Source organism: Gaeumannomyces tritici, assembly GCF_000145635.1.
Source record: "Gaeumannomyces tritici R3-111a-1 unplaced genomic scaffold supercont2.2, whole genome shotgun sequence".
NCBI lineage: Eukaryota > Fungi > Ascomycota > Sordariomycetes > Magnaporthales > Magnaporthaceae > Gaeumannomyces > Gaeumannomyces tritici.
The window spans coordinates 3,798,616-3,820,674 of record NW_008804546.1 but is presented as its reverse complement, the minus strand read 5'-3'; the positions used below and the strand labels follow the sequence as shown (position 1 = coordinate 3,820,674).

The 22,059-nt window shown below is 60.5% G+C and overlaps 12 protein-coding genes across 12 annotated transcripts; 5 read left to right on the top strand and 7 right to left on the bottom strand.

Moving 5' to 3' along the window:
- Nucleotides 1-809: 809 nt before the first annotated feature.
- Nucleotides 810-2,166, bottom strand: GGTG_03854 (hypothetical protein; the record flags this gene model as incomplete). The annotated part of the gene is made up of 1 exon (XM_009221637.1): nt 810-2,166. The coding sequence occupies exon 1, from the start codon at nt 2,139-2,141 to the stop codon at nt 810-812; it is 1,332 nt and encodes a 443-aa protein (XP_009219901.1). The 5' UTR covers nt 2,142-2,166.
- Nucleotides 2,167-2,879: 713 nt separating this feature from the next.
- GGTG_03853 (hypothetical protein) lies at nt 2,880-3,305 on the top strand (the record flags this gene model as incomplete). Its single annotated transcript, XM_009221636.1, has 2 exons — nt 2,880-2,945; nt 3,063-3,305. The coding sequence occupies 2 exons, from the start codon at nt 2,880-2,882 to the stop codon at nt 3,195-3,197; spliced, it is 201 nt and encodes a 66-aa protein (XP_009219900.1). The 3' UTR covers nt 3,198-3,305.
- A 292-nt stretch (nt 3,306-3,597) lies between these two features.
- GGTG_03852 (hypothetical protein) lies at nt 3,598-6,017 on the bottom strand (the record flags this gene model as incomplete). The annotated part of the gene is made up of 3 exons (XM_009221635.1): nt 3,598-5,398; nt 5,477-5,877; nt 5,937-6,017. The coding sequence occupies 3 exons, from the start codon at nt 6,015-6,017 to the stop codon at nt 3,598-3,600; spliced, it is 2,283 nt and encodes a 760-aa protein (XP_009219899.1).
- Nucleotides 6,018-7,083: 1,066 nt separating this feature from the next.
- GGTG_03851 (hypothetical protein) lies at nt 7,084-8,069 on the bottom strand (the record flags this gene model as incomplete). Its single annotated transcript, XM_009221634.1, has 3 exons — nt 7,084-7,433; nt 7,510-7,963; nt 8,019-8,069. 3 exons carry the CDS (start codon nt 8,067-8,069, stop codon nt 7,084-7,086), a joined length of 855 nt encoding a protein of 284 aa, XP_009219898.1.
- A 316-nt stretch (nt 8,070-8,385) lies between these two features.
- Nucleotides 8,386-9,905, bottom strand: GGTG_03850 (hypothetical protein; the record flags this gene model as incomplete). Its single annotated transcript, XM_009221633.1, has 1 exon — nt 8,386-9,905. Exon 1 carries the CDS (start codon nt 9,358-9,360, stop codon nt 8,386-8,388), a length of 975 nt encoding a protein of 324 aa, XP_009219897.1. The 5' UTR covers nt 9,361-9,905.
- A 948-nt stretch (nt 9,906-10,853) lies between these two features.
- On the top strand, nt 10,854-12,844 carry GGTG_03849 (hypothetical protein). The gene is made up of 2 exons (XM_009221632.1): nt 10,854-12,176; nt 12,257-12,844. Exons 1-2 carry the CDS (start codon nt 11,022-11,024, stop codon nt 12,656-12,658), a joined length of 1,557 nt encoding a protein of 518 aa, XP_009219896.1. The 5' UTR covers nt 10,854-11,021; the 3' UTR covers nt 12,659-12,844.
- Nucleotides 12,746-14,270, bottom strand: GGTG_03848 (hypothetical protein). The gene has a single exon (XM_009221631.1). It carries the CDS (start codon nt 13,814-13,816, stop codon nt 13,229-13,231), a length of 588 nt encoding a protein of 195 aa, XP_009219895.1. The 5' UTR covers nt 13,817-14,270; the 3' UTR covers nt 12,746-13,228.
- A 115-nt stretch (nt 14,271-14,385) lies between these two features.
- On the top strand, nt 14,386-15,060 carry GGTG_03847 (hypothetical protein; the record flags this gene model as incomplete). Its single annotated transcript, XM_009221630.1, has 3 exons — nt 14,386-14,541; nt 14,704-14,780; nt 15,036-15,060. The coding sequence occupies 3 exons, from the start codon at nt 14,386-14,388 to the stop codon at nt 15,058-15,060; spliced, it is 258 nt and encodes an 85-aa protein (XP_009219894.1).
- Nucleotides 15,061-15,272: 212 nt separating this feature from the next.
- On the bottom strand, nt 15,273-16,917 carry GGTG_03846 (ATPase NPA3). Its single transcript, XM_009221629.1, has 2 exons — nt 16,739-16,917; nt 15,273-16,643 (listed from the first exon to the last, which is right to left on the bottom strand). Exons 1-2 carry the CDS (start codon nt 16,812-16,814, stop codon nt 15,511-15,513), a joined length of 1,209 nt encoding a protein of 402 aa, XP_009219893.1. The 5' UTR covers nt 16,815-16,917; the 3' UTR covers nt 15,273-15,510.
- A 140-nt stretch (nt 16,918-17,057) lies between these two features.
- On the top strand, nt 17,058-19,689 carry GGTG_03845 (cell cycle control protein cwf19). Its single transcript, XM_009221628.1, has one exon. The coding sequence runs from the start codon at nt 17,255-17,257 to the stop codon at nt 19,478-19,480; it is 2,226 nt and encodes a 741-aa protein (XP_009219892.1). The 5' UTR covers nt 17,058-17,254; the 3' UTR covers nt 19,481-19,689.
- On the bottom strand, nt 19,077-20,847 carry GGTG_03844 (ubiquitin-conjugating enzyme). The gene is made up of 2 exons (XM_009221627.1): nt 20,453-20,847; nt 19,077-20,372 (listed from the first exon to the last, which is right to left on the bottom strand). The coding sequence occupies exons 1-2, from the start codon at nt 20,477-20,479 to the stop codon at nt 19,884-19,886; spliced, it is 516 nt and encodes a 171-aa protein (XP_009219891.1). The 5' UTR covers nt 20,480-20,847; the 3' UTR covers nt 19,077-19,883.
- Nucleotides 20,848-21,499: 652 nt separating this feature from the next.
- GGTG_03843 (hypothetical protein) lies at nt 21,500-21,949 on the top strand (the record flags this gene model as incomplete). Its single annotated transcript, XM_009221626.1, has 1 exon — nt 21,500-21,949. One exon carries the CDS (start codon nt 21,500-21,502, stop codon nt 21,947-21,949), a length of 450 nt encoding a protein of 149 aa, XP_009219890.1.
- Nucleotides 21,950-22,059: the final 110 nt, after the last annotated feature.

The following is a 22,059-nucleotide window of genomic DNA, read 5'->3' as shown; positions in this document are numbered from 1 at the left end:
GGGGGTGGAAAAAGCGAGAGTAAACCACAAATGTCCTTGTGAGAGAGTGTATAGGTTGAGTTATTAGGATTATTAGGTGGTGAGAGATCCTGTAGCCGAGGGTTGAGATGGGAGGCTGGTGGGTGAGGAGGAGGGACAGAAACGGTTCTGGACTGGACCTATCCTCGGTCCTTTATACCTGCTCTCTCCCTTGGAGACCTGCAGACCCGGACGAGCCCCAAGACCCCTTTCGAACCATCTGGTGACGGAGATGCCTGGATTCCTGGTCGTCGATGTGGAGAGGTGCCATTGTCAAGGCACTCGGCTGGGGGTGTGGATGCTACGTGGTAGGCGTCCATGGATGCCCATTGAGCGGCACATAGCGTGCCGATCACCCTCGTGCTGGGTTTCCAGCGCCACTCTCCAGCGCTGCCGCCCCTAATAGCGGGTCGGTGTGACATCATGCAGGCACAATACGAGCCAGAATCTGGGGCTGGGGTGGGATTGAGTTTCACCAGCTTTTTTTTTGGTCCATTCTTTCGCATTCTTTAGTCACTCACTACTCAAGAACGTGGTCCCTGCCTCGCACTGCAACCTGCCATCCAGCACGGGTCTCCTCTGCATTACAGATCGGGGGGCCAACCAAAGCCAGCCGATGCAGGTTCGTGACAACTGAGAAAGGAGACGAGAACTCTGGCCTGGGCCGTCTCCTTGGTTGGCGAGTTAACACGGCCAAAGCACTGCTCACCGTTCGTTCTAGGAACCCAGCCAACCCTAGCATTGATACCTAGTATGCCCGCGGCCACTCCGGGCCCATCCCGACAGTGCACTCAGGGCCTGGCAGCACACCGTGTCGCGTCAAAGTTGGCCCCGAGGCTCGCCAGCACGTCCGTCGCCAGCTCGTCCTGCATGGTCCTGTTGATGGTACGGTTGTAGTCCACCGGCCCGTAGAGCGCCCAGCCGGAGAGTGGCTGGAGGGTGCTGTGGACGCCCACCGCGGACACTCCCTGCCTGCCCGTCCTCAGCAGCGCCTCGGCGTAGCCGGCCGGCGGGCCCTCGCTGACCGCCTTTCCCAGGGTGCCCGCCACGAGCGACGCCGGGAACCGCTCCATGCCACCGTGCTTGTGCATGATGAAGGGCACGTTGGCGTAGCCGACGGGCAGCCGCCTGGGGTCGACGCGCGGGTACGTGACCCCGTCGAGCGTGACCTTGCCCGCCCCGTCCCGCACGCTGCGCCCGACCGGCCGCCCCCGGTCGTCCCAGTAGTGGAAGCCCGTGATCCAGCCCCAGACGTGGTAAGGGGGATCCCCGCAGACGCCGAACTCGGTGGCCGCCACCATGTTGTTCCAGAACTTGACCGTCTCGGCCGAGTCGGGCTGCTCAAAGGTGCGCACGAAGCGGCGCAGGATCGGGCGCAGCCGCTCGCCGTACGCCGCCGCCTCGGCGCCAAAGTCGGCCAGGCGGTCCAGCTTGGCCAGCAGCGCCTCCCAGTCGGCGCGCTCGCCGAGCAGCGTGACCGACGGCAGGCCGCAGACGACGTCGCCCTCGAACTTGAAGTAGGCCTGCGTGAGGCCCATCATCAGCACGTTGGCCGTCATGCCGTCGGCGGCCGTCGTGGTCGTGAAGTTGGGCGCGATCCAGTCGCGGAGCCAGGGCGTCTTGACCCGCGCCTGGATCTCGTCCTGGAACCGGATCAGCACGTCGGCCCACGTGCAGCAGGCCTGCACGAACACCACCTCCTGCCCTTGGTGCGCCACGAACAGGTCCCGGACGGCCTCGGCGTGCGCGTTCATGAAGAAGTTCATCTGCGTCAGGATCGTGAACCACACCTCGTCCGGCCGCACCACGAGGTGCAGGTGCTGGCCCCACGCCTCGATGGCGCCCCGCACGAAGCTGTCCGACGACGGCCGGTAGCCGCCGCCGCTGCCGTCCGACGGCGACGACCCGAAGGCGACTTGGTCGTGCGACGACAGGATGATGTCGGCCGTCACGTTGTTGAAGTCGTTCTGCGCGCTCATCCGGAAGTACTCGTCCCTGCTCAGCGCCATGCCCGCCCCCCTGTACGGCTTGGGCTCGCCGCCGGGGAGCACCGTGATGCTGGCCGCGACGGCCGCCGTGTACAGTCCGAGGGCCGACAGGCCAGCGAGAGAGCTGCTCTTCATGCTGGTGAACGTAGTCTCTAGGGAGCTGGTAGGCAGTTCAGGTGATACTAGTGATCAGTATTTAAAGGCGCTACGTAGCCATCCACAAACTCGCCAGGATACTCACACATCGGGTATGCGACCATCCTTATACTTGGTAGACTTGGAAAAATTCTAACGCCGAGGTGCGGTGTGCGGCATCAAGGGAGCACAGAAAGACAGTGCAATTATCCCCCATTCCTGGCAACGCCGATCGTACGCTCTCTTCTTCTCCCATCATTGTCCATCGTTCCACAGTACCCTAAGCCACTGCAGTGTCCGTATTAGCCGAACCCAGGAAAGCCTCGTCTTGGTGCTGCCGGTGCCCACGCCAAGCCAAGAATTATTGCACAAACACAATATCTCGCAATTACAATCCTCGTTTTCCCGGGGAGATGGCATCCTGAGAAGTTATTTTTAGGCCGGGCGCCATTTGGATATATTGCCGCAGTCCTGTATCTTGCTGCTGCCGCCGATCCTACCCAATTTTGCAACACCTTTGGGAATGCAAGCCGGACGCGCAAGTTCCAGAACCCCTCACCTTGGCGTTTGGATTCCATCATTGCCTGTCTCCTTGTCTTTGGCAGCCGAAAACATAAATTCATACGGGCACCTATTACGAGACGGCAGTCTCGCTTGTGAGGCCGCCGAGCTTACCGTCTGGCTCTCGCACTACAAGTCGGAACAGTGCGTGATGTCATAGGGCATGTATGCCCCAGAATGTACAAGAGAACCACAGAGTCCTACATCGAGGTCCGCTGGGCCTGGTCGGCGCCGCCGCTGAGGGTGCCATGTCTGACTTGTGCGCTGCTCTGGGCCACGGCGTGAGGGGGGAGCCCGGGTTTGTAGGGCGGTAATGGCCGTATCTGGAATTCATCCACGCTGGCGTTGACCGCATGCAAGCTCACTGGAGCCGGAGAATGCGTGGCGGAGGAGCTGCAGGGCATGTCGGCCCTCGAAAAGCAGCGAGTATTTGCGGGCATGGCCACAGTCGGGCCCATCCACGGCGGCGGAGGGAAGGACGAGGTGCAGGTGTGAAAGTTGGGGTGATGTGCAGGGGAAAATTGGAAGGTATCATAGTTGGGCATATTGAGGTAGGCACCGAGTTGCTTCAAACTCGAAGGTATAAAAATGCTTCACTACCTGCAACTGTACGTGGAAGAATCATTATATACCTGCTCGTGTATAAAAATGTACCAGAGTCCGGGCCTCGAGCTCGTCAGGAGCGGCAAGCGAACCATCTGCCTCGTAGTCCCGTTTCGGGCGATGCGAAGCTCGGTCTAATTGTGATAGGCCCATGAGTAGTGGAGGTGACTAAATACTGTCGTGACGAGTGAACTTTCTTACCTCCGGCGTCTCCTTTTGGTGGTCCTAGTGGGACGCGTAGTGCGTCCCGGTGCACCACACACATCGTTCTTTCTCAGAGAATCATTCCTTCTCAGAGAACTACCGGCCTGTCCAACTCAGCGACTCCAAACCATGGGAAAAGGGGGAACCGAAGCCTCTTGCGCCCATCGAGATGATTGTGTGCACTGCCATCCTTCTCGAGTTCGTAACCGGTATCCTGTTCGGCTCGAGCCTCGTCGCCCGGGCTGGAGACATCGACTAGTTTTGGATACCGCTCCGGGGTTCCGTTCATCTCGATAGTGCTTACTCGAGACGCGATGGGCGAGCAAGTGACCGAAAACAACTCGTTCCTGCCAGCCGGGGGAGAGTGATCGCCCACGTCGGTCTCGAAATCGTCGTCGCCGCTCTCCTCGCCCTTGGAGATATCGTTCTGCCGCAGGAGGCTGTGGATGGCCAGCTTTTGCCGGGTGCGCTCGGCCCATGACATGTGCTGCTCGGGGTGCTTGGTCCCGGCTTTGGTGTCAGGTATCTGGCTGTCTTCTTTTTCCGGTAACCTCGCACAGTTCCGCAGGGCGCTCTGGAAGTTCTCGTCGTTATGGGGAAGCGTGGGAGATGGGGTAAGAAGAGATGATGCCCGATCAGACACCATCCTTGCAATGTCGTCAATTATGGGCTTGACCAGGGGAGACGAGGGAAACAGCCTCCTGAGGGCAGCCAAGGTGAGCTCCGCCTGCTTGAGCGCAGCGTCGGGATCCGCATTTGCGTAGTTGGCGGGACTGTGCTGGTTCGGTCCGCAAATATCTAGCGTGAGACGGATGGCTTCGTACGCGCAAAGCGCCGTGTCGTATTCGAGAAGGGGTGGTGATGTGCTGAGCTGATACAGAGTCGATAGAATCCCAGTGATTGCTAGGGCATGTTCGAGGCAGAGACGCGCGGCACTGGACTTGTGGTGCTGATCGAGCCGAGCCAGAGCCGGAACGGGTACGGCTTGCGAGTAGCCGGCCAAGACGAGCCTGTGGAGGTCGCAATGGCATTGGTGCCATGAGAGGCTGAATGCAATATGACGAGAAAGCCATGGGTCCTCTAGTAGTGCGGATATCCTAGAGGAAGTCAGAGCTGGCGGCATCGGCATCTGTGATGCAATTTCGGCTAGCTGGTCGCTGAGCTCTTTTGTGCGACTAGCCAGCTTTTGGGGCTCGCCGGCGAGGCCAGATATCCTCCTGGTCAACCTCATGATTTCCTTTCGGACAGTCTCCAGCCTCACGAAAAGACTGTATGTGCCTAGATCGTCCGTTTCTGGCGCGGTCCGGGCACCCGGAGAGGCCGGCTGGGAATCACTGTTAAATGTCTTCTCGTAGCTGGGAGGCTGTATGTTGATGTTGTCCAGAGGAAAGAGCTCGAACTCTGTCAGACCGAGAGAGAAGTATCGATCTATCAGTCTCAGCGACCACATGGTCCGCCTGCGTGTCTCCTGCGAGACAAAGCCCAGTTCGGGTCTCTCGTGGCTCAAGCCGATGGTGGTGGCTGCCCGCGACGCCAGGGACGAGAACATGAAGGCCTTGTGGAAGCTCCCGGTCTCCATGAGGTAGTTGATGACCAGCAGCAGGGCCTGGAGGCGCGGCAGGGAGGGTGCCTCGAAGTGTTGCCAGGTGAGCTGCTCTGCCATGCGTACCCAGACGCCGCTGTCCTCGCGCCGGCTCCGCAGCCCATGATTCGAGTGGAGCGCAGCTATGCCGCAGATGGCAAAGGCGAGAGCTTTTTCCAACCGCCCCTGTCTGGCTTGTTCCTTTGTCGAGGCCGGGTGCAAGAATGAAAAGCAAGGGACAGGGTAGCTGCGGGCGAAAAAGCGGTCAACCAGATGGGGGATATGCTGGTTCAGGAGAGGAGAGTCACTATAGGGGAGGGGACGTGGTAAGCTGCTGCCAATTCGTATCAAAAGAAATTCTGGGGAACTGGATCTGTAGACAAACTTCTCGATAAGGGAGTCCGGTGCTGGGCTGTCAGCCCCTTCATGGGACGAAGTCGAGGCAGGCGTCGAAACATGAACGCTTGGCCTCCTGGCAGACACAATACCGATGGTCTGTGCAGACCCCGGGGCAGCCTGTCTCTTGAGGGTAGGATACTGGCAGGCTATACCGCGACGTTCACAGGTGTTGCAGTGCGGCAGTGTTCCGGAGCAGCGGACTTTCATCTTCCTGCAGGCGGTGCAAGCCCTGCTCCCTCGCCGGCGCTTGGGGCGGAGCTGGACAACAAGCTCCTCGGTCGAGTCCTCCTGCAGGTCCAGGTCGGCGACTGTCGTCGCCGCGAGGGAGCAGGTGAAGTTCAGGCGCAGGCAGTTGCCGCAGCCGTCCTGGCGGCCGTCGCAGCGGACCTAGAGAACAGCGTCAGTCGAGGCGCCAGTCACGAGGTGGACAGTCGGGACGGGCCAACCTTGCGCAAACGGCATTGCCGGCATGTCGTCCTTGTAGGCCCCGAGGACGGGAAGCACGTAGTGTATTGATCCAGATCCATTTCTGCCAGATCGCTGGCCGCACCGAGAGAATTTGGCAAGGCTCGTGGGGGGGGCCTCTACTAGATACTAGATGGGTCGGGGGAGAACAGGGTTCTCACCTGCGGCTCGAGATAAGAGACGATAGCACGAAGTTTACGGGCAATTCCACAGGCCGAGACGTACGTTCAAGAGATAAAGCAAGGCAAGGAGAAGAAGCCGAGACAGATCCGGTCCGGCTCTGCAAAGAATATCGTCAGGCCTGTCATTGCTGCCCGTGCTGCTAACCACCTGTTCTGTCGACAAGACGGGACAAAAACAGACGGACAAGCACATCTCGACGACGGGCAAGCCAGGACGCAACGCCGGCCACCCTCCCAAGACGGGCAAGCCAAGGCCGGGGGGCAATGATGGGATTCATGCTGCAATAAGCGTGTGGATGGTGTGCTCGCGCGACACCACCCCCACCGCCCCTCGGCACGCGAGTCCAGGCTTGTCTGACGTGCTGCGTTGACCAATACATGGGGGTGGGGAGGGGGAAGCCCTGTCGCGGGACTGGCAGGGTCAAGGGCTGTTATCATTGCCCACACAACTCTCCGCAGCTGGCAGATCGCCCGCGCGCGGGGGGGAGACGCACTCGGCAGCCGGTGCAGACCCGAATATGTGATGGCGACTGGGGTTCCAGTATACTCTCTCGTCCTGCAAGATAGCGGAAAGCGGTCGTGATCAGCAGGGCGGCCAATCAGGGGAAGTGGCGGGGGTCGAAAATGGGCGATTGTGACGCATGCGCTCGATGGTCGGATTTTGGCGCATCCAGCACGAGTCTTTGTGTTCCTTGGCTCGGGCTTGCGCTTCTTATCGCGCCCGACTGGGCTCTGCCAAGGCTGGGCCCCGTGATAGGCATGGACGGTGACGCGATCATGGGTCAATGATGGGAGGATGGCTCGATGGGAACAGAGCGTGCGAGATAGAGATTGAGCTTTAGCTTTGACTCGGGTCAGTCTGTCCAACCAATCCCAGCAGCTACCAGGGGACAATATTGGCCCCCCGCACTCGATCCTATTGGACGGATAGCACCACCTAATCTTATCAACCCAATCCATGTCCCTCGAGCTCTTTTTCTGTCCACTCCCAGAGCTTCTTGCCCAGTTCTAGACTCCTGCTTGATGGACTCCGGATCCTGCCAAGCATGTTGCCGGGGGTGTAATACTCGCCGTTGGCCAGCTCCGATTTGGGCGCCGTCGCCGCCCAGATCTGCGTCCTGGCCCCGACCTCGACCGTGGTCCCGAGGACCGAGGCGTAGAGGTGCAGCAGCCCAAGCACCACGCCGGCGTTGTCGCTCTCGAAGATGTCTGTTCCCACGATGCCCGGGTACACAAGAAACAGATGTGAGCTGTGGGTACCGCCGCGCCATCTCGGCCGCGTAAACGAGGTTCGCCCTGGGGACGCCAGTCAGCCAAAGAGATCGAGCATGCCTTTGTGTTAGAGAACTAGAACAGGGAGCATACATCTTACTCTGCCCGTATCGCTGCACCGGGTACAGCGAGGCCTCGTCGCTCTTGAGCGTCTCCCACACGATGGAGCCCCGGACGGGAACGTGGTGCGCGATGGAGCTGAGGCTGATGACCCGCACGTCCCCGTCGTCCCCAGGCCGCTCGGTGGTCTCGAGCAGCCGCAGCAGCAGCAGCTTGAAGAGCAGCGCGTGGCCCACGTGGTTGACCCCCCACTGCATCTCGTACCCTTGCGCCGTCGTCGACACCGGCCCGCCAAGTATCCCGGCGTTGAGCATTAGTATGTCGATCCGGTCTATCGATGCCAGGAGTACCTGCGCTGCTGCTTTGATCGAGTCGAACGAGGCGAGGTCCAGCTCCAAGAACCTCACCAGGGGTCTGCTGCTGTCCACCTCTGCCAGCTTCTGTATCTCTGCCACGGCCTCCTCGCCTTTGACTTTGTTGCGCGATGCTATCCACTGAGCCTTGCGCGTGCGTTAGTCATCTCCCCAGCCGAAGGGAGACGGTACGTACAATCTCGGCAGGGCCCTTCTTGGCCAGTTCTATCGCAGATTTATGTAGCATTTGATGGCCGCGCTGCCCGATCAAGACGCTCGTATCAAGCTGAAAGCTGAGGCCCAGCCTTGCGAGATACTGCTGAACATTCCTCGCACACCCACACACATCACCCGGTGTCGCAAGCCCCACCACCCGCGAGTGTTTTAGGCTTGAGTTTCGGTCGGTTTGGATTCCGATTTGATGCAGCCGATAACCTATCCACCGGCGCTCCATGAACAAAGGAGAAGAAAAGCCAGATATGCAATCCAAAAGCTCCCCGAGCCTCCTCCCACAGGCTCGATCGGCACACACATTAAAAACGCTGGTAGTACTACTCCCCTACTCACGCCTCCTCGGGCCAGACGTTGTACCCAAATGTGTCCTTCATGTTGACGAACCTGGTCGGCTTGCGGCCCCGCGCCACCTTCCACACGTCCCCGTAGTCGGCGTCCGAGAGCGCGGGCACCTCGAGGTTGGACGCGATGCGAGCCGGGGTGCTGCTCTTGGGCAGCACGACGTAGCCGCGGCGGACGCCCCAGCCGAGCAACAGCTGGGCGAGCGACAGGCCGCTGCGGCGCGCGATGTCGTTGAGCGCCGGGTCGTCGCGCACGCGCTCGCCCGTCGTCGGCACCTGGTCCTGCGACCCGAGCGGCGAGTAGGCCGCGGGCAGGACGCCGCTCGCCTGGCAGAAGGCGACCAGCTCCTCGTTGGGCAGGTACGGGTGGATCTCGACCTGGTTGACGGCCGGCGGGATCTCGGCGACCGCCAGCAGCCGGCGCAGCCCGGCCACCGTCCAGTTGGACACGCCGATGGCGCGCGCCTTGCCGCTCCGCTGCAGCCGCTCCATGGCCCGCCACGTCGGCTCCGGGTCCTCGGTCAGGGCCCTGTCGATGACGTACTTGCCGTCCGGGCCGAGCCGCGGCTGGTGGTGCTCGTCGCGCTCGGCCGCGACGGGCCAGTGCACCAGGAACAGGTCCACGTAGTCGAGCCCGAGCGCGTCGAGCGAGCTCTGCAGCGACCAGGCCACGTCCTCGGGCGCGTGCAGGTGGTTCCACACCTTTGTGCACACGAACAGGTCCGATCGCGACACCGACGTGTTCTCGGCCAGGAAGTCGCGGATCGCCCGCCCGATCTCGGCCTCGTTCTGGTAGAACCAGGCACAGTCGAGGTGCCTGTAACCCGCCTCGAGCGCCGCCTTGCTGGCCCGGTAGGAGCCGTCGGGCGACGACTCTGACGGCGCAAAGGTCCCGAACCCGACGGCGGGTATCTCAACGCCGTTGTTCAGCTTGAACTTCTTGTTGGATAGAGAAGCCGGCATTTTTGCGGTTTCTTGGTGATTTTGCCGGTATTCCGGGTATTTCGCTTGATTTTAGGGGGATATTTCTAGTGAGCTGTTTTCTGCTGGAGACGGCGAGGGAAACAACAAAGCGAACGGCATTGGTGTTCTCCAAGAAGAAAGCTGAGGGAAGGCTGATGTCATGAATGCCGATTTACACGGACGGCAGATGGTTGGACAAAACCAGGGTGCCCACCATGTTGGGTAGATGATAAAGACATGATGGCCTCCCTGACATCATGGTAGCAAAACCCTCTGCAGACTTTTCAGGGTCTTCATCGACCACCCTGGAAGGCTTTCCAGGGCTCGCGGCTCCACGGCGATGGAGAATCCTATGGAGGCTGATGATGCTATGATGGACAAGCACCGTGCCAAACCAGATGTGGCGACGAGAGCTTTTTTTCGCCAGGGCTGACTCGGATAGCGCCAAGCCAAGGCCACAGCACCAAGGCGATCGGGCCGTTGGGACATGCAGGGAGCAGCTTGGCGGCTGAGGGGTTAGCAGTGCATGATGGAAAATGAGAAGGATAAAAGAAAAGAAGAGAAAAAGTTGCCATGACATCCACGCGGAGGGGTGCTGTCGCAATTCGGATGATGTCATGGTGCCAGAGCGCTTGACTGGCATAAACACAGTACGGAGTCGAATACCCGCTGTCTCTTTAGTGCTCTTTTTCTCTTTTTATGAAGCCACCGGACAGTGCAGGCCGGGCAGGCACTTTGCCAGGGCGCTGTCATGTTCGCTGGCCCGCCGTGGGTCCGTGAGCCGCAAAGGCGGGCCCGGTTAGGGTGGGGGCTACTTGCGATAATGCGCGCCGGGCCTGCGTCGACTTACACGGAGCATTGGCACCGTCTCTTGCCAGAGAGAAGAGAGCCAAGGGATCCAAGGAGGGTCCCTTTCGGTAGGACCAAGGCAAGGGTGGGCTTGAATGTTGGCGGCTTGGAAGCTTGCCGCGTCTGCCCTGTGGATTCCCTTTTTTTTTTTTTTGCATACAGTAGGTGCATACCAGGCGACAACAGATACGGCCCCAGCTGGAAGGAGGCGTGAGCTGCTGAGTGGACGGCGAAGGGTCCTGATGTCGGCCCGGCGTCTTGCATACCAGGAAGTCGGTTTCAAGAGCACCCGCAACTTTCTCGCCCGCCCCAGTCTTTTGTATGGAACTCGGTGACGGTGTGGCATGGTCGATTCGATGACGTTTGATCCGGCACTTGGAGACCCTTGTTCTTCACATCGAGAGACGGGCGATAAGGCACATCGAAGCCACTGGTGCTTTGCGAGATACCACAGTGCCGCGACATCCGACGACAGCGAGGTGGGCGGAGCAGTAGGTGGAGAGATAGCGGACAGAGGTGCGCAGGGGAAGATAACTTATCCACGAAACGTCTGGCTGTCGAGAACCCTGACGTCGAGGCAGGCTTCGGTGAGCTAGAAGTGCGGTAGGTATTTAAAAGCTGTCGTCGCCCTTTCAGGTGTGATGGGATAATCCCTTCCTTATCTCTCCCTCTCTTTATCATTAGCTGAAGAGAAAAAAAGAATAGGGCAAAGTAGCTGAATCATCGAGACTAGCCTTCGCCACCATACCCAGCTCCTTCTTGTTTTGTCACTATACCCAGTTCCTTCTTATTTTTCCCTCTTCTCGCCCATCATGCCCATGTTCACAGAGGAAGACCTCGGCACGCGGTCGGCGCCCCTCAGCCCACCCACCAAGAGGCCCGGAAGCCGGCGGATGGCCAGCTGGGCCGACCAAATGTCGCCGGGCTCGACCGTCCCCATCCCGAGCCGCGAGTCCATCTCGCACGCCGCCGACGGCGACGCCGAGCCCATCGAGGTGCCGGCGTCGCGGCCGTCCGTGTCCGAGGTGGACAAGTACATGCACAACCTGTCCATGTCGCCGTCGATGCGGGACCGGCGCGGCTCGCGCAACTCGTTCGGCACCTCGCTCCCCATCCCGCGCGTGCACCGCCAGTCGCGCCTGTCGTCGGTCCACCACCCTAGCGTCGACGAGGACGGCGCGGACGGCAGCCCGGCGCGGCCCTCGATGCCGGTGCTGCAGTCGTCACGCGCCCTCATCACGTCGCAGATCCAGACCGTGGCGGCCAACAAGGTCAGGCGGGCCAAGAACATGGCCTTCGCCTTCGACATCGACGGCGTGCTCGTGCACGGCGACCGGCTGATCCCCGAGGGCCGCCGCGTGCTCCAGATCCTCAACGGCGACAACGAGCTCGGCATGCCCATCCCGCACATCTTCCTGACCAACGGGTCCGGCAAGCCCGAGCGGGCCCGGTGCGACCAGCTGTCCAGGATCCTCGGCAGCAAGGTCGACACGGCCCAGTTCATCCAGAGCCACACGCCCATGTCGGCCCTGGCCGCCTACTACGGCACCGTCCTCGTCGTCGGCGGCGAGGGCACCAAATGCCGCGACGTGGGCGAACTGTACGGCTTCAAGGACATCGTCGTGCCCAACGACATCGTCGCCTGGGACCCGAGCATCGCGCCCTACCGCGTCTTCACTGAGGAGGAGCGCAAGGCCGCCCGCCCCAGAGACTTCACCAAGACCAACATCGAAGCCATCCTGGTCTTCTCCGACTCGCGCGACTACGCCACCGACATGCAGATAATCGTCGACCTCTTGCGCGCCGAGGACGGCAGGCTCGGCACCCTGTGCAAGGACGACCCCGTCTCCCACCGCATCCCCATCTACTTCTCCCAGGGCGACCTGCTCTGCCCGACCGAGTACCCGACCCCCCGGATGAGCCAGGGTGCCTTCCGGATTGGCCTCGAGGCCATGTACAAGGCTCTGGTAAGTTGTTGCTTGGTTGCTCATATCCTTCCCTTCTCTCCTTGAAACAAATGTGCTGACGCCGGCAACTCGTATCACAGACCGGAGTCGACCTGGAGCGCACCGTGTATGGCAAGCCGGAGCTCGCGACGTACAAGTACGCGGACGAGGTCCTGACCGAGTGGATGGGTGAGCTGTACGGCTCCCCCAGCGAGGAGAGGCTGCCCGAGAACATCTACATGATCGGCGACAACCCGGCCAGCGACATCGTGGGCGGCAACATGTACGGGTGGAACACGTGCCTCGTCCGCACCGGCGTGTTCCAGGGCGGCGACAACGACGAGGAGAACCCGGCCAACTTTGGTGTCTTCCCCAACGTGCTAGAGGCCGTCCAGACCGCACTGAGGAAGGAGCTCGGCGACGATTTCGGCATGAAGTTCGACGAGCACAGCGTCAACCCCGTCCTCAAAGGCACGGCGGACTGTGCGGCGGTCGAGATATAGTGGCTTGTGAACGACAGCGAGTTTTGATTTGCTTCAAACCAGGAGTTCGAGATATCCGAAACATTTTGATTGCATCCAGGGATTTATAGACATATCAAGGCCTCTGGAGAGGCGCCAGCATCAGCGAGTGTCACGTTTTACAGTTTGTTATAGAACAGAATAGACTAGATTGATGATTGCGTACCGTTCCTTGATATTATCGCTACACCGGTGCTATGTGAATAGTGAATATTAGTGCCCTGGAAAGTTGTTGGGCGATGATGGATCCCTGAGGGTGGTCGCTCGCGAGTGAGAGCCTCTTGCGAATAATACTGTCAAGTGGCGTAATAGATATCAGACTTGGATGAGCAAGCATCGACCTCAACGGCCTGGTTGGCTTCGACTTGAAGCGTGCGATGCGCTTGTGGTGAGACGGAGAATCTTTGGCTTCTCAAGGTGGAGCCCATAGTCCTGCCTTGGCTCCCCGTCGGTGATGTTGTTTGGCAGCCGAACGGTTGCTCTGCCAGTGCCGGAGGTGGTCGGACATGCGGTGACGTGGGTGGTTTGTCAGAATGACCCAGCGGCTCGAGGCTATAGCTTCGCCTTTGGTTGGTTGCCAGCCTCTTCACGAAGCGTTTCGGCGATAGACTCTCGTATCCTCCGCGCGAGATCCACCGCCTCGTCGTCGTCGAGCTCGGAACGGGTACCGCGACCAAACATTGTGAAGCGGTCGCTCCACTTGCCCTGCTCTCTGAGCTCCGGGCGCGGGATGATGTGGAAATGCAGGTGAGGCACCACCTGGGCGGCGGCGGCGCCGTTGTTCTGGACGACATTCCAGTCCGACACGCCGGTGGCGCGCACCACGGCCTCGGAGAGGATGCGGACGAAGAAGCCTAGCTCGCGGGACTCCTCTGCCGTCGCCGCCGTCAGCTTAGGCCGGTGCTCGCGCGGACACAGCAGTATGTGGCCGCGCGACAGTGGCATGATGTCTAGGAACGCGACGAGCAGCGGCGTCGACAGCAGGACGAAGGTCGCTGGGTCCGGGTTTGTCCTCTCCGGCCTGAGCGAGTCGGCCGAGGGCTCGGGCGGGCTCAGCGGGTCGAAGGCTGGGTAGCTCGCCGAGATGTTGCAGAAGGGGCAGCTCTCCCCTGCTGGGGGCTCGCCCTCGCCGAAAGCCATGTTCCGTCTTGGCCAGTGACGGCGGTCTTGGGTTGCGCGCCCTGATGAGGAGAACTGCTGTGTGCCCGCGCGTGCTCACGAATCTGTGGCCAAGCAGCTCTGTGGAGCTGGTGTGCTGCAGTTGACACTGAGCTTGCGGCCCGCGGTTTGCCCTGTGATTTGGCGAGTCCAGCGACTACTTATCTTTGCCTCGGCGATCTGTACGCGGGACGGGGGGAGGCCGACGGATGCCAATTGAATGGGCCGAGGCACGCCGCCACGGACGCGTCTTTTGAGACAACTAGGGTTAGGGTTGGAAATTGCGGCTGCACTGAATAAGAACGAGCGTAGAGTATCCAGTTATGAGAGAAGACGCGTTTGGCAAGCTTCGTGTGTTAATTGACTATCCAGTGCCTCGCGTTTCTCAGTGAGGGTGCATTGATCAACATCGTGAGTCTAGGAAAAGAGTCCGTCCAGTCGCCGTTTCGGGCCACCGTCTCAAAACGCCTTCCCGTCTTGGAGGTTCCGCCAACGGCGAATCAGATAACGTAATCAATCGGAGATGGGAAGTGGGGCCAAACAAGACTTCCATGATCCCTGTCGCGCCGCCAAATTCTTTGCTCAACTTCGATTCCATTCTGCGTGATCGAGCCCCCCGCCGACTTTCCACCACCACCACACTCGCTCGCACGCGCATCGCCAGCTCGAAATACAGACCCCTGATATCTACGCACACCGACGCAACAGTTACAGCGAAAGCGAAAAAATGTCCCGCGAGGAGTACCAGATCCCGACCGCGCCCTCGGGCACGCACCAGGGCGGCGGCGGCATGGGCGGCGGCGGCGGCGGCTCGCTGGCGACCCAGGGCGCCCCCCATCCTCTACAGCTGCGGCGACTGCGGCTACAAGTTTGAGCTCAAGCGTGCCGACGCCATCCGCTGCACCGAGTGCGGCTGCCGTGTGCTATACAAGAACCGCACGAACCGGTGAGTTTTGCGCCTCGCCGCGACCTGCCTGCTTTCTGGGGGAGACAGACACGGGCGTTGGAAGAGTCATTCTCCGATCCTTCGCCCGACCTTTTCGAATGATGAGATACACGCATTCACAGACCTGTTCTGAAACCCAATGTGGACGACATGCTTTACATCTCCTGACCTTTTTGCCTAATCACTTTGCACTTTGATATTCATGGAATGTTGGACTTGGGAATGCGCATACACTAACATTTATAACCCTCCCAGTATGATCGAGTTTGAGGCGCGATGAGCTCCGGTGTCTGGGTACTCGATATTCCGGCGAGGCAATCCGAAGGGTTCGATGAGGACAAAGGAACAGCCAGAGGGCAATATTCTCCAACCTTTTACCAACCGGCGCTGCTTCGCAAAGCATCCTCTGGGTGATGGCACGCGCGGACCCGTGTGGCGAGGGCGTCTCGCGTAGACTTTCGTAATGAATCTGGTCAAGGAGTTTGGAGTTCACGGGGAAGGATGAAAGAGATTTCTGGTTACGTCAGTGAAAATTCATATCCATTCTCTAATTATCCGATTTTGGTATCACATGGGAATACGACTATGAAAAAAAGCCCCAGACAAACGCCGCTGTATGCCACCATCTTCACAAGATGCCATTTTCCCCTGCCAGACACGCCGTCAAAACCATCAAGATCCGTACCGCTAGGATCAATACGCGCTGAAATCTTGAAATCCCTTGTTCTTATCACTGGTGCCGCAGGTAGTTCGCAAAGCTGATGTCCTGGTTCTTTGCCGCCAAGGCATCGTTCACGGCAGCGTCGTAGCGTGCCTGGAGGCCGTCGTTATCCATCTCATCATCCTCGGCCGAGTCGTCCGAGTCGATGGCGTCGACCCTCTTGCCCAGCTCCGCGATGGCCGGATCTTCCGGCTCCTCCTCCCGCTCTTTGCCCTTGGCGGCAGCGGCCGCCTTCCTGTCTCCAGCAAAGGACATGCCCTTCATCATCTTCTCAAGCTCCTGCTCGCGAATAAGCTTCTTGGCTTCCTCGCGCTCCTCGCGACGTCGCTCCAGCTCAGGCTGGTAGTCGCGGCGGAACTCTTCGGCTTTGGTGGCGACGGCGGCGAAGAAATCGTCGGTTCCAGCGCCTGTCATGGAGCTGACACCGACGACGCTGAGATGTGCGTAGAATTCCTCAAGCATCATGCTCATGCTGTTGAGAAGGCTGCTCATGTACCCGCTGCCGCCGGCTCCAGTCTCGCCCTCTGCGGAGCCAAAAGCGTTACTCTCCTCATCCTTGCGCAGAGCGGCCTGGAAGGCCTCGAAATCGGTCATCCACTCCTGGGCGAAGGAGGCATCGGCAACGTCGGTCTTGTTGAAAACGAGGATCATGGGAAGCTTGGTCTTGTACAGGATACTGCAGGCGTAGAGCATGTTGCTCATAAAGGTGCTCGTCGAACGGGTACGCGGGGTGTCGACGATGTAGGCGATGACGGTGGGGAAGGACGAGGCGAGCGACTCGAGGAGGATGGTGCCACTGGCGGACCAGACAAAGGCCTCGATCTGGCCGGGAGTGTCGACCAGGATGTGGTTGATAGGCTTGCGATCGGCGTTTTCCTCGTTCCTCGCCGTGCGCTTCTCGAGCAGGTCGATGACCTGGTCGACCTTGGTGGCGAAGAGGTTGAGCGCTGTGAGGATGCCGCCGTTGGGGCCGAGATTGTACTGCCTCATGACCTCCTTGTAGTTGACCGAGTCGCGGATGTCGATGTTGCTGTCGAACGGCACGTTGAGCACAGCCGGGTCGAGGTTGATGACGTAGGGGGGGTCCTTCTTTCCGTGGAGGTGCGCGTTTATGCGCTGCATGAAGGTGGTCTTTCCGGATCCTGTCGCAGGAGGAGCACGCCATCAGTACAAACCACATCCGACAACTTACGGCCTCAACGTTGGACGGCGAGGTAGGGCAGGGGCTGGAACCAACCGGCCATGCCAACGCATACCACAGCGACCGGCTTGTCTGCCTGGCTAGGAGCCGCTGAAGTCGCTTCTGGCGCCATGATTGTGAATAGTATACCGGCGCGGCCCTAACAGACAAGAGGCAAAACAGAACCAGGGCTGCGATGCCTGGTAGAGCACAGTTGCCGTCGCGGTTGAACAGCCAGAGCGGGGTAGCGCGGGATGGAATTTTGTTTGCGCAACGGCTGGGATTTGGAGCCGGATGGCGGCGCGCACGTTGTTTCAGCCCGCAGCGCCCCGCAGATACAGAAGCTTGCAGTGGAGCTCCCTCCTGGACTGGCGGCATCATGAGCGGAGCTGCTAACAGGGGTCTGTCGACTGCAAGTTTTCAATCCCTGACATCACGCCACGAACAACGCGAGCCAAACCACTTCAGTCACAGAGTCCGTGTGCAGTCTTGTCCGAAGAATTGATGTTTGGATACTGAAAGAACAAGCATCTTCCGAACCGCGGTTATCGCGCTCCGCAGCTTTTGGCCGCCATGGATGGACTAGACGAGTTCGAGAAGCAGCTGGCCGCTGACAGGGCCGAGAGAGAGCGCGACCAAGAACGCGCTGATCGAAAGGAGAAGCGTCGCCATCACGAGCATCGTCGCGACAGGTCATCCGACAGGAAGCACGACCGCGAGAGACGCCGGGAAACAGATGGGGACCGCGACGGCAATGGGGAAAGATCAAGCCGCCGCGACCACGACCGCGATCATGCTCACGACCACCATCGTCACAAGCATCGGCGCCATCACTCCCGAGATCGCGAGGACGAAGCTCATCGGAGTAAACGCTCTCGCCACGGGCGCGGGGACGAGGCCCAGGAGGAAGGAAGTTCGAGGCACAGGCATCGACACAGACATGAGTCTCCCAGTCGACGGCATCATGACCGTGACGGTGGCTCAGACGAGCCCGAGTTCATGAAATCGCACGACCCCAAGGAGGACCTCCCTCTCCCCGACGAAGAGACACCCTCGGCGGAGGCGCCACCCGTCAGGGACTCGTGGATGACAGCACCTTCTGCCCTAGATGTCGACTACATGCACCGGCCACGACCTGACAAGCCGGTAGAAAAACCGAAGCCAGAGCAACGGACTATCTCCCAACGCGAGCTCAACGGTGGCGTTCTCGCCGAGCTAAACAGTGGCAAAACCTGGGCCGAGATCGATGTGCCCAACCAAAATAATGTTGGATATACCTTTGGAGACGAAGGTTCGCAATGGCGCTTGACCAAGCTGAAAGGCGTCTATGACACTGCCAAGCGCACCGGCAAGGCCATCGATGAGGTTGGCGCCGAGGTTTTTGGAAGCCTTCGGGAGTTCGACAACACGCGAGAAGAGAGAATAGAGATGGACAGGAGAAAAACGTACGGGAAGGGGTACATGGGCAAGAAAACCCCTACTGGCGAGCTCTACCGCGAGCGAAAGGAAATGGAAGCCACAAACCAGCCACAACACATTTCCGCCCAGGATTCACCACCGGCGGAACAGGGCGCCGTGATGGAGCAACCGCCGGTCGCGCGACTAGACCAGACGGCCCTGAACAGAATGCGCGCGACCATGATGAAGGCGAAGCTGCGCAGGGCGCCCGATGCCGAGAAGCTGGAGGCCGAATACAATGCGGCAATGGCGTCCTTCAAATCAGGTGCCAGCAACGAACAGGCCGTAGTGCTAGACGCCTCGCACAGCCGCATGCTAGCTGGCGGACCGCGCGCCGAGACCAAGGCGGTGGACAACAAGCGCGGCCGCGAGCGCGGCACCGTGGTGGCCAACGAGGACATGAGCGTCGACGACATGGTGCGGGAGGAGCGGCGGACACGGGGTCAGACCGGGGGCGAGGGCATGCGGATGGCGGAACGGATCGCGCGCGACGGCAAGTTCGACACGGACCTCGATTACATGGACGAGAACGCCGAGCGGCTGGCCAAGCGGACGCACAAGACGGACGCGGCGCTCAAGGCGGTCGCTGTCGGCGAGTTCCAGCGCGTCAACAAGATCCTCGACTCGTGCCCGCTCTGCCACCACGAAGACCGCGAGCCGCCACGCGACCAGCCGATCGCGCCCGTGGTGTCGCTGGCCACGCGCGTCTACCTCACGCTCGCGCCCGAGCCCGAGCTCAACGGGGCCGAGGGCGGGGCCGTCATCGTGCCGCTCAGCCACCGACAGAACCTACTCGAGTGCGACGACGACGAGTGGGAAGAGATGCGGAACTTTATGAAGTCGCTCACGCGCCTCTACCACGAGCAGGGGCGCGAGGCGCTCTTCTACGAGAACGCGGCGGCGCCCCGGCGGCGCGCGCACGCGGCTATGGTGGCGGTGCCGATCCCCTACGACCAGGGCGACACGGCCCCGGCCTTCTTCCGCGAGGCCATGCTATCGACCGAGGAGGAGTGGTCGCAGCACAAGAAGTACATCGACACGGGCAAGAAGGCGCGCGAGGGCCTGGGCCGCGCGGCGTTCCGCAAGAGCATCGCCAAGGAGGCGCCCTACTTCCACGTCTGGTTCAACCTCGACGGCGGGCTGGGTCACGTGGTCGAGGACGAGACCAGGTGGCCGCGCGGCGACCTGTTCGCCCGCGAAATCATCGGCGGCATGCTGGACTCGGACATCGATGTCATCAAGAAGCATGGGCGCTGGACCAAGCAGGACAACCGAGTCGACGACTTCAAGAAGCGGTGGCGCAAGTTTGATTGGACTAGAGTGTTGGCTGAAGAACAGTAGAACTGGTGCCAACATTCGAGGTATTTTGGTATGCTTCGTGGGAACCGGCGGCCATGGCGAGTAATCCGTAAAAAGGCACTTTTGCCACCAGCTTAGATACTGCAAAACCCCGGTGTGATGGCCGGGCTCTCTATCCATTATCGAGACGTGCAGCTATGCCACCACCAGTAAAGATTAATGACATTTCCTGGATATGTTTACATCTTTCTCCCGACCTGTGCTGTGAGTCCTATCGCCCTGTTTCATGAGCAATTTCACGAATCCATCGTACTTGGCCGTCCAAGCCGGGTGTGAGCGTGATACTCGTGTGACCCTAGTACGAATCATGGCCTTCATTGGGACGCAGCCCGCCATCCCACACCAGCGTCGAATCCCAGGTCCCCGTTCCGTCCCGCGCGGATTCTCACTTTGCCGGCGGGGGCGCTGCGGCGGCGGCGGCGGCCTCGCCAAAGACGGGCGGGCTCTTTGCGTACCTGGCGACGTAGCTCTTCGCGTTCTTCTCGAACTCCTTGCGGTTGTTCCTGTACTCGTCCGCGATGCGGGCCTCGAGCGGGTCGTCGGGCTGGGGCTCGACGAGCAGGGCGCGGACGGCCTCGAGGACTCCGAGCAGCTTGCTCGCGGGCTTCCAGTTCTCGGGCTTGAGGGCCGAGAGGCAGATGCTGCCGGCGGCGTCGTTGGTCACGTTCGGGTGGTAGATGCGCGTGGCGAAGGTGACGAGCGGCGGCTTGAACGGGTAGTCGGACGGCAGCGTCACGACGAGCCCGAACTGCCCGCCCGCGTAGGCCGACGCCGTCGGCCCTTGCAGCGTCACGTGCCACAGGAACAGGTCCGACTCGGACGGCACCGCGATGTCCATGCCGGCCGGCGGGCTGGCCATGCACTCGGCCAGCTCCTGGTGCGCGCGCGCGTGTGAGAGGGTCAGCGCGGGAAGAGGTGGGTTGCGCCGTGTAGGTATGTATGTAGGTAGCTTGCCTTTGTGACCCTCTTGATCGAGGCCATGGTGACTGCCCCAGCGTCGCGAGACTTGTGGTTGAGGAAGCGATGGTGTGATGATGGAAGGCAGAAACGGATCGAGTACGGTACTAAACCGAATGTAGGTGGCTTCTGACTTTTATAACACGAGACTGTTTGGTCTCGATGTTGGGCAGTAAGTAAACCGCTGTGGTTGGCCCTTCTGCGCCCAAACTGGCATGCCAATATACAAACACCAGACCTCGGCTATCGCGGGGGGGTTTGTATGACACGGATGGAAACCTGTAATGTTTTGCCCAGACCAAGTCCGAATCTGTTTGCTTCTTTCTTGTCTCTTTTTCCAGGCACGGTCATCACTTGAGAATAGTGAGGAGATGTTTGTCAAGCTCAAAGGTATGCCGAGCAGGCGAATCTGGGACTCACTCCTGCTTCCCAGCCCGGTGATGACTGATGCGGGGCACTGCTGCAGCCAACAGGGTCCTCTCTCAGACGTCAGATGGGCCAAAATACCCCGACCAAAAAAACCCTTGTGGCTGCCCGGCTTCCCTGCAGCGGGGCTCAGCGGAAAGCACAGACGGCAGCAAGCCGCTCACGCCCAGGGGGTGTTGGGATTGATTTGCATGCGCCAGCGATGGATGCTTAACCCCTCCTCCTCCCTCGCTGGACTTGCACCGCGCCCCTGAATCGAGCCCCGAAACAGACTCGTCTCAGCCGCATTTGCCAGCAGCGCGAGTCCTTTCTGTCGTCTGCTCTTATCCTGTCCACCCAACCGAGTCCGCCATTGCTCCCCCGCCTGGCCTCCACGATATGTCGGGCTGCTAGAGACACCCACAATTTTTTGAGCCTCCTCCGCCTTCTTCAATCCGCCCCATCCAGAACCGCACGCCCCGAGCTGTGTGTCCCATCCCTCCTTCCCCCCTCCACGCCATCAGCAGCCCAACAAACCCGACGCGGGCAAACGGTCCCCCTCGGGCCCTCCCACCACCGCCTTCTCACGCGGGCGACAACGAGGGTGCCGAGAAAGCAAACCCACTCCCGCCCGCCACGATGAACCGCGAGGTCAAGGTCGACACGCCCGAGATCCTCGAGGCCTACGAGCGCGTGCGGTCCGACAAGGACGAGACCAACTGGCTGCTGCTGTCCAACGCCTCGGGCAAGGACAAGGAGCTGACGCTGACGGCGACGGGGTCGGGCGGGCTCGACGAGCTGACCTCGCGCTTCGACGAGGGCCAGGGCCAGTTCGGCTACGTGCGCGTCGAGTACGCAAACGACAGCGAGAGCACCCGCGTCAAGTTCGTGCTCGTCGTCTGGATCGGCCGCGAGGTCAGGGGCATGCGCATGCGCGGCGTCATCAACGAGACCAACGAGGTCAAGCGCGTCCTGAGCCACTTCAGCTTCGACATCAAGACGGACGACAAGGCCGAGCTCAAGACGGCTGACGTCGTCCAGAAGCTGAGGCGCGCCGGCGGCGCCGACTACAACGGCGGCCGCGGCTAGCCCTGGGTTGGAAGGCAAGCTCCCTCGTGGTGGGGAACACGAAAAGAAAGAAAAGAAAAAAAGAGCTCCCTTAACCGATTTGGGTAGACAAAGCGGCGGGGGGAGGCGGG

Bases quoted from the DNA above. Each gene is read 5' to 3' on its own strand.
- GGTG_03849 (XM_009221632.1), top strand. From the start codon at position 11,022: ATGCCCATGTTCACAGAGGAAGACCTCGGCACGCGGTCGGCGCCCCTC. The intron at 12,177-12,256 runs GTAAGTTGTTGC...CTCGTATCACAG, and splicing joins AGGCCATGTACAAGGCTCTG to ACCGGAGTCGACCTGGAGCG.
- GGTG_03848 (XM_009221631.1), bottom strand. From the start codon at position 13,816: ATGGCTTTCGGCGAGGGCGAGCCCCCAGCAGGGGAGAGCTGCCCCTTC.
- GGTG_03846 (XM_009221629.1), bottom strand. From the start codon at position 16,814: ATGGCGCCAGAAGCGACTTCAGCGGCTCCTAGCCAGGCAGACAAGCCG. The intron at 16,644-16,738 runs GTTGGTTCCAGC...CTCCTGCGACAG, and splicing joins GGTATGCGTTGGCATGGCCG to GATCCGGAAAGACCACCTTC.
- GGTG_03845 (XM_009221628.1), top strand. From the start codon at position 17,255: ATGGATGGACTAGACGAGTTCGAGAAGCAGCTGGCCGCTGACAGGGCC.
- GGTG_03844 (XM_009221627.1), bottom strand. From the start codon at position 20,479: ATGGCCTCGATCAAGAGGGTCACAAAG. The intron at 20,373-20,452 runs GCAAGCTACCTA...CGCGCGCACCAG, and splicing joins CGATCAAGAGGGTCACAAAG to GAGCTGGCCGAGTGCATGGC.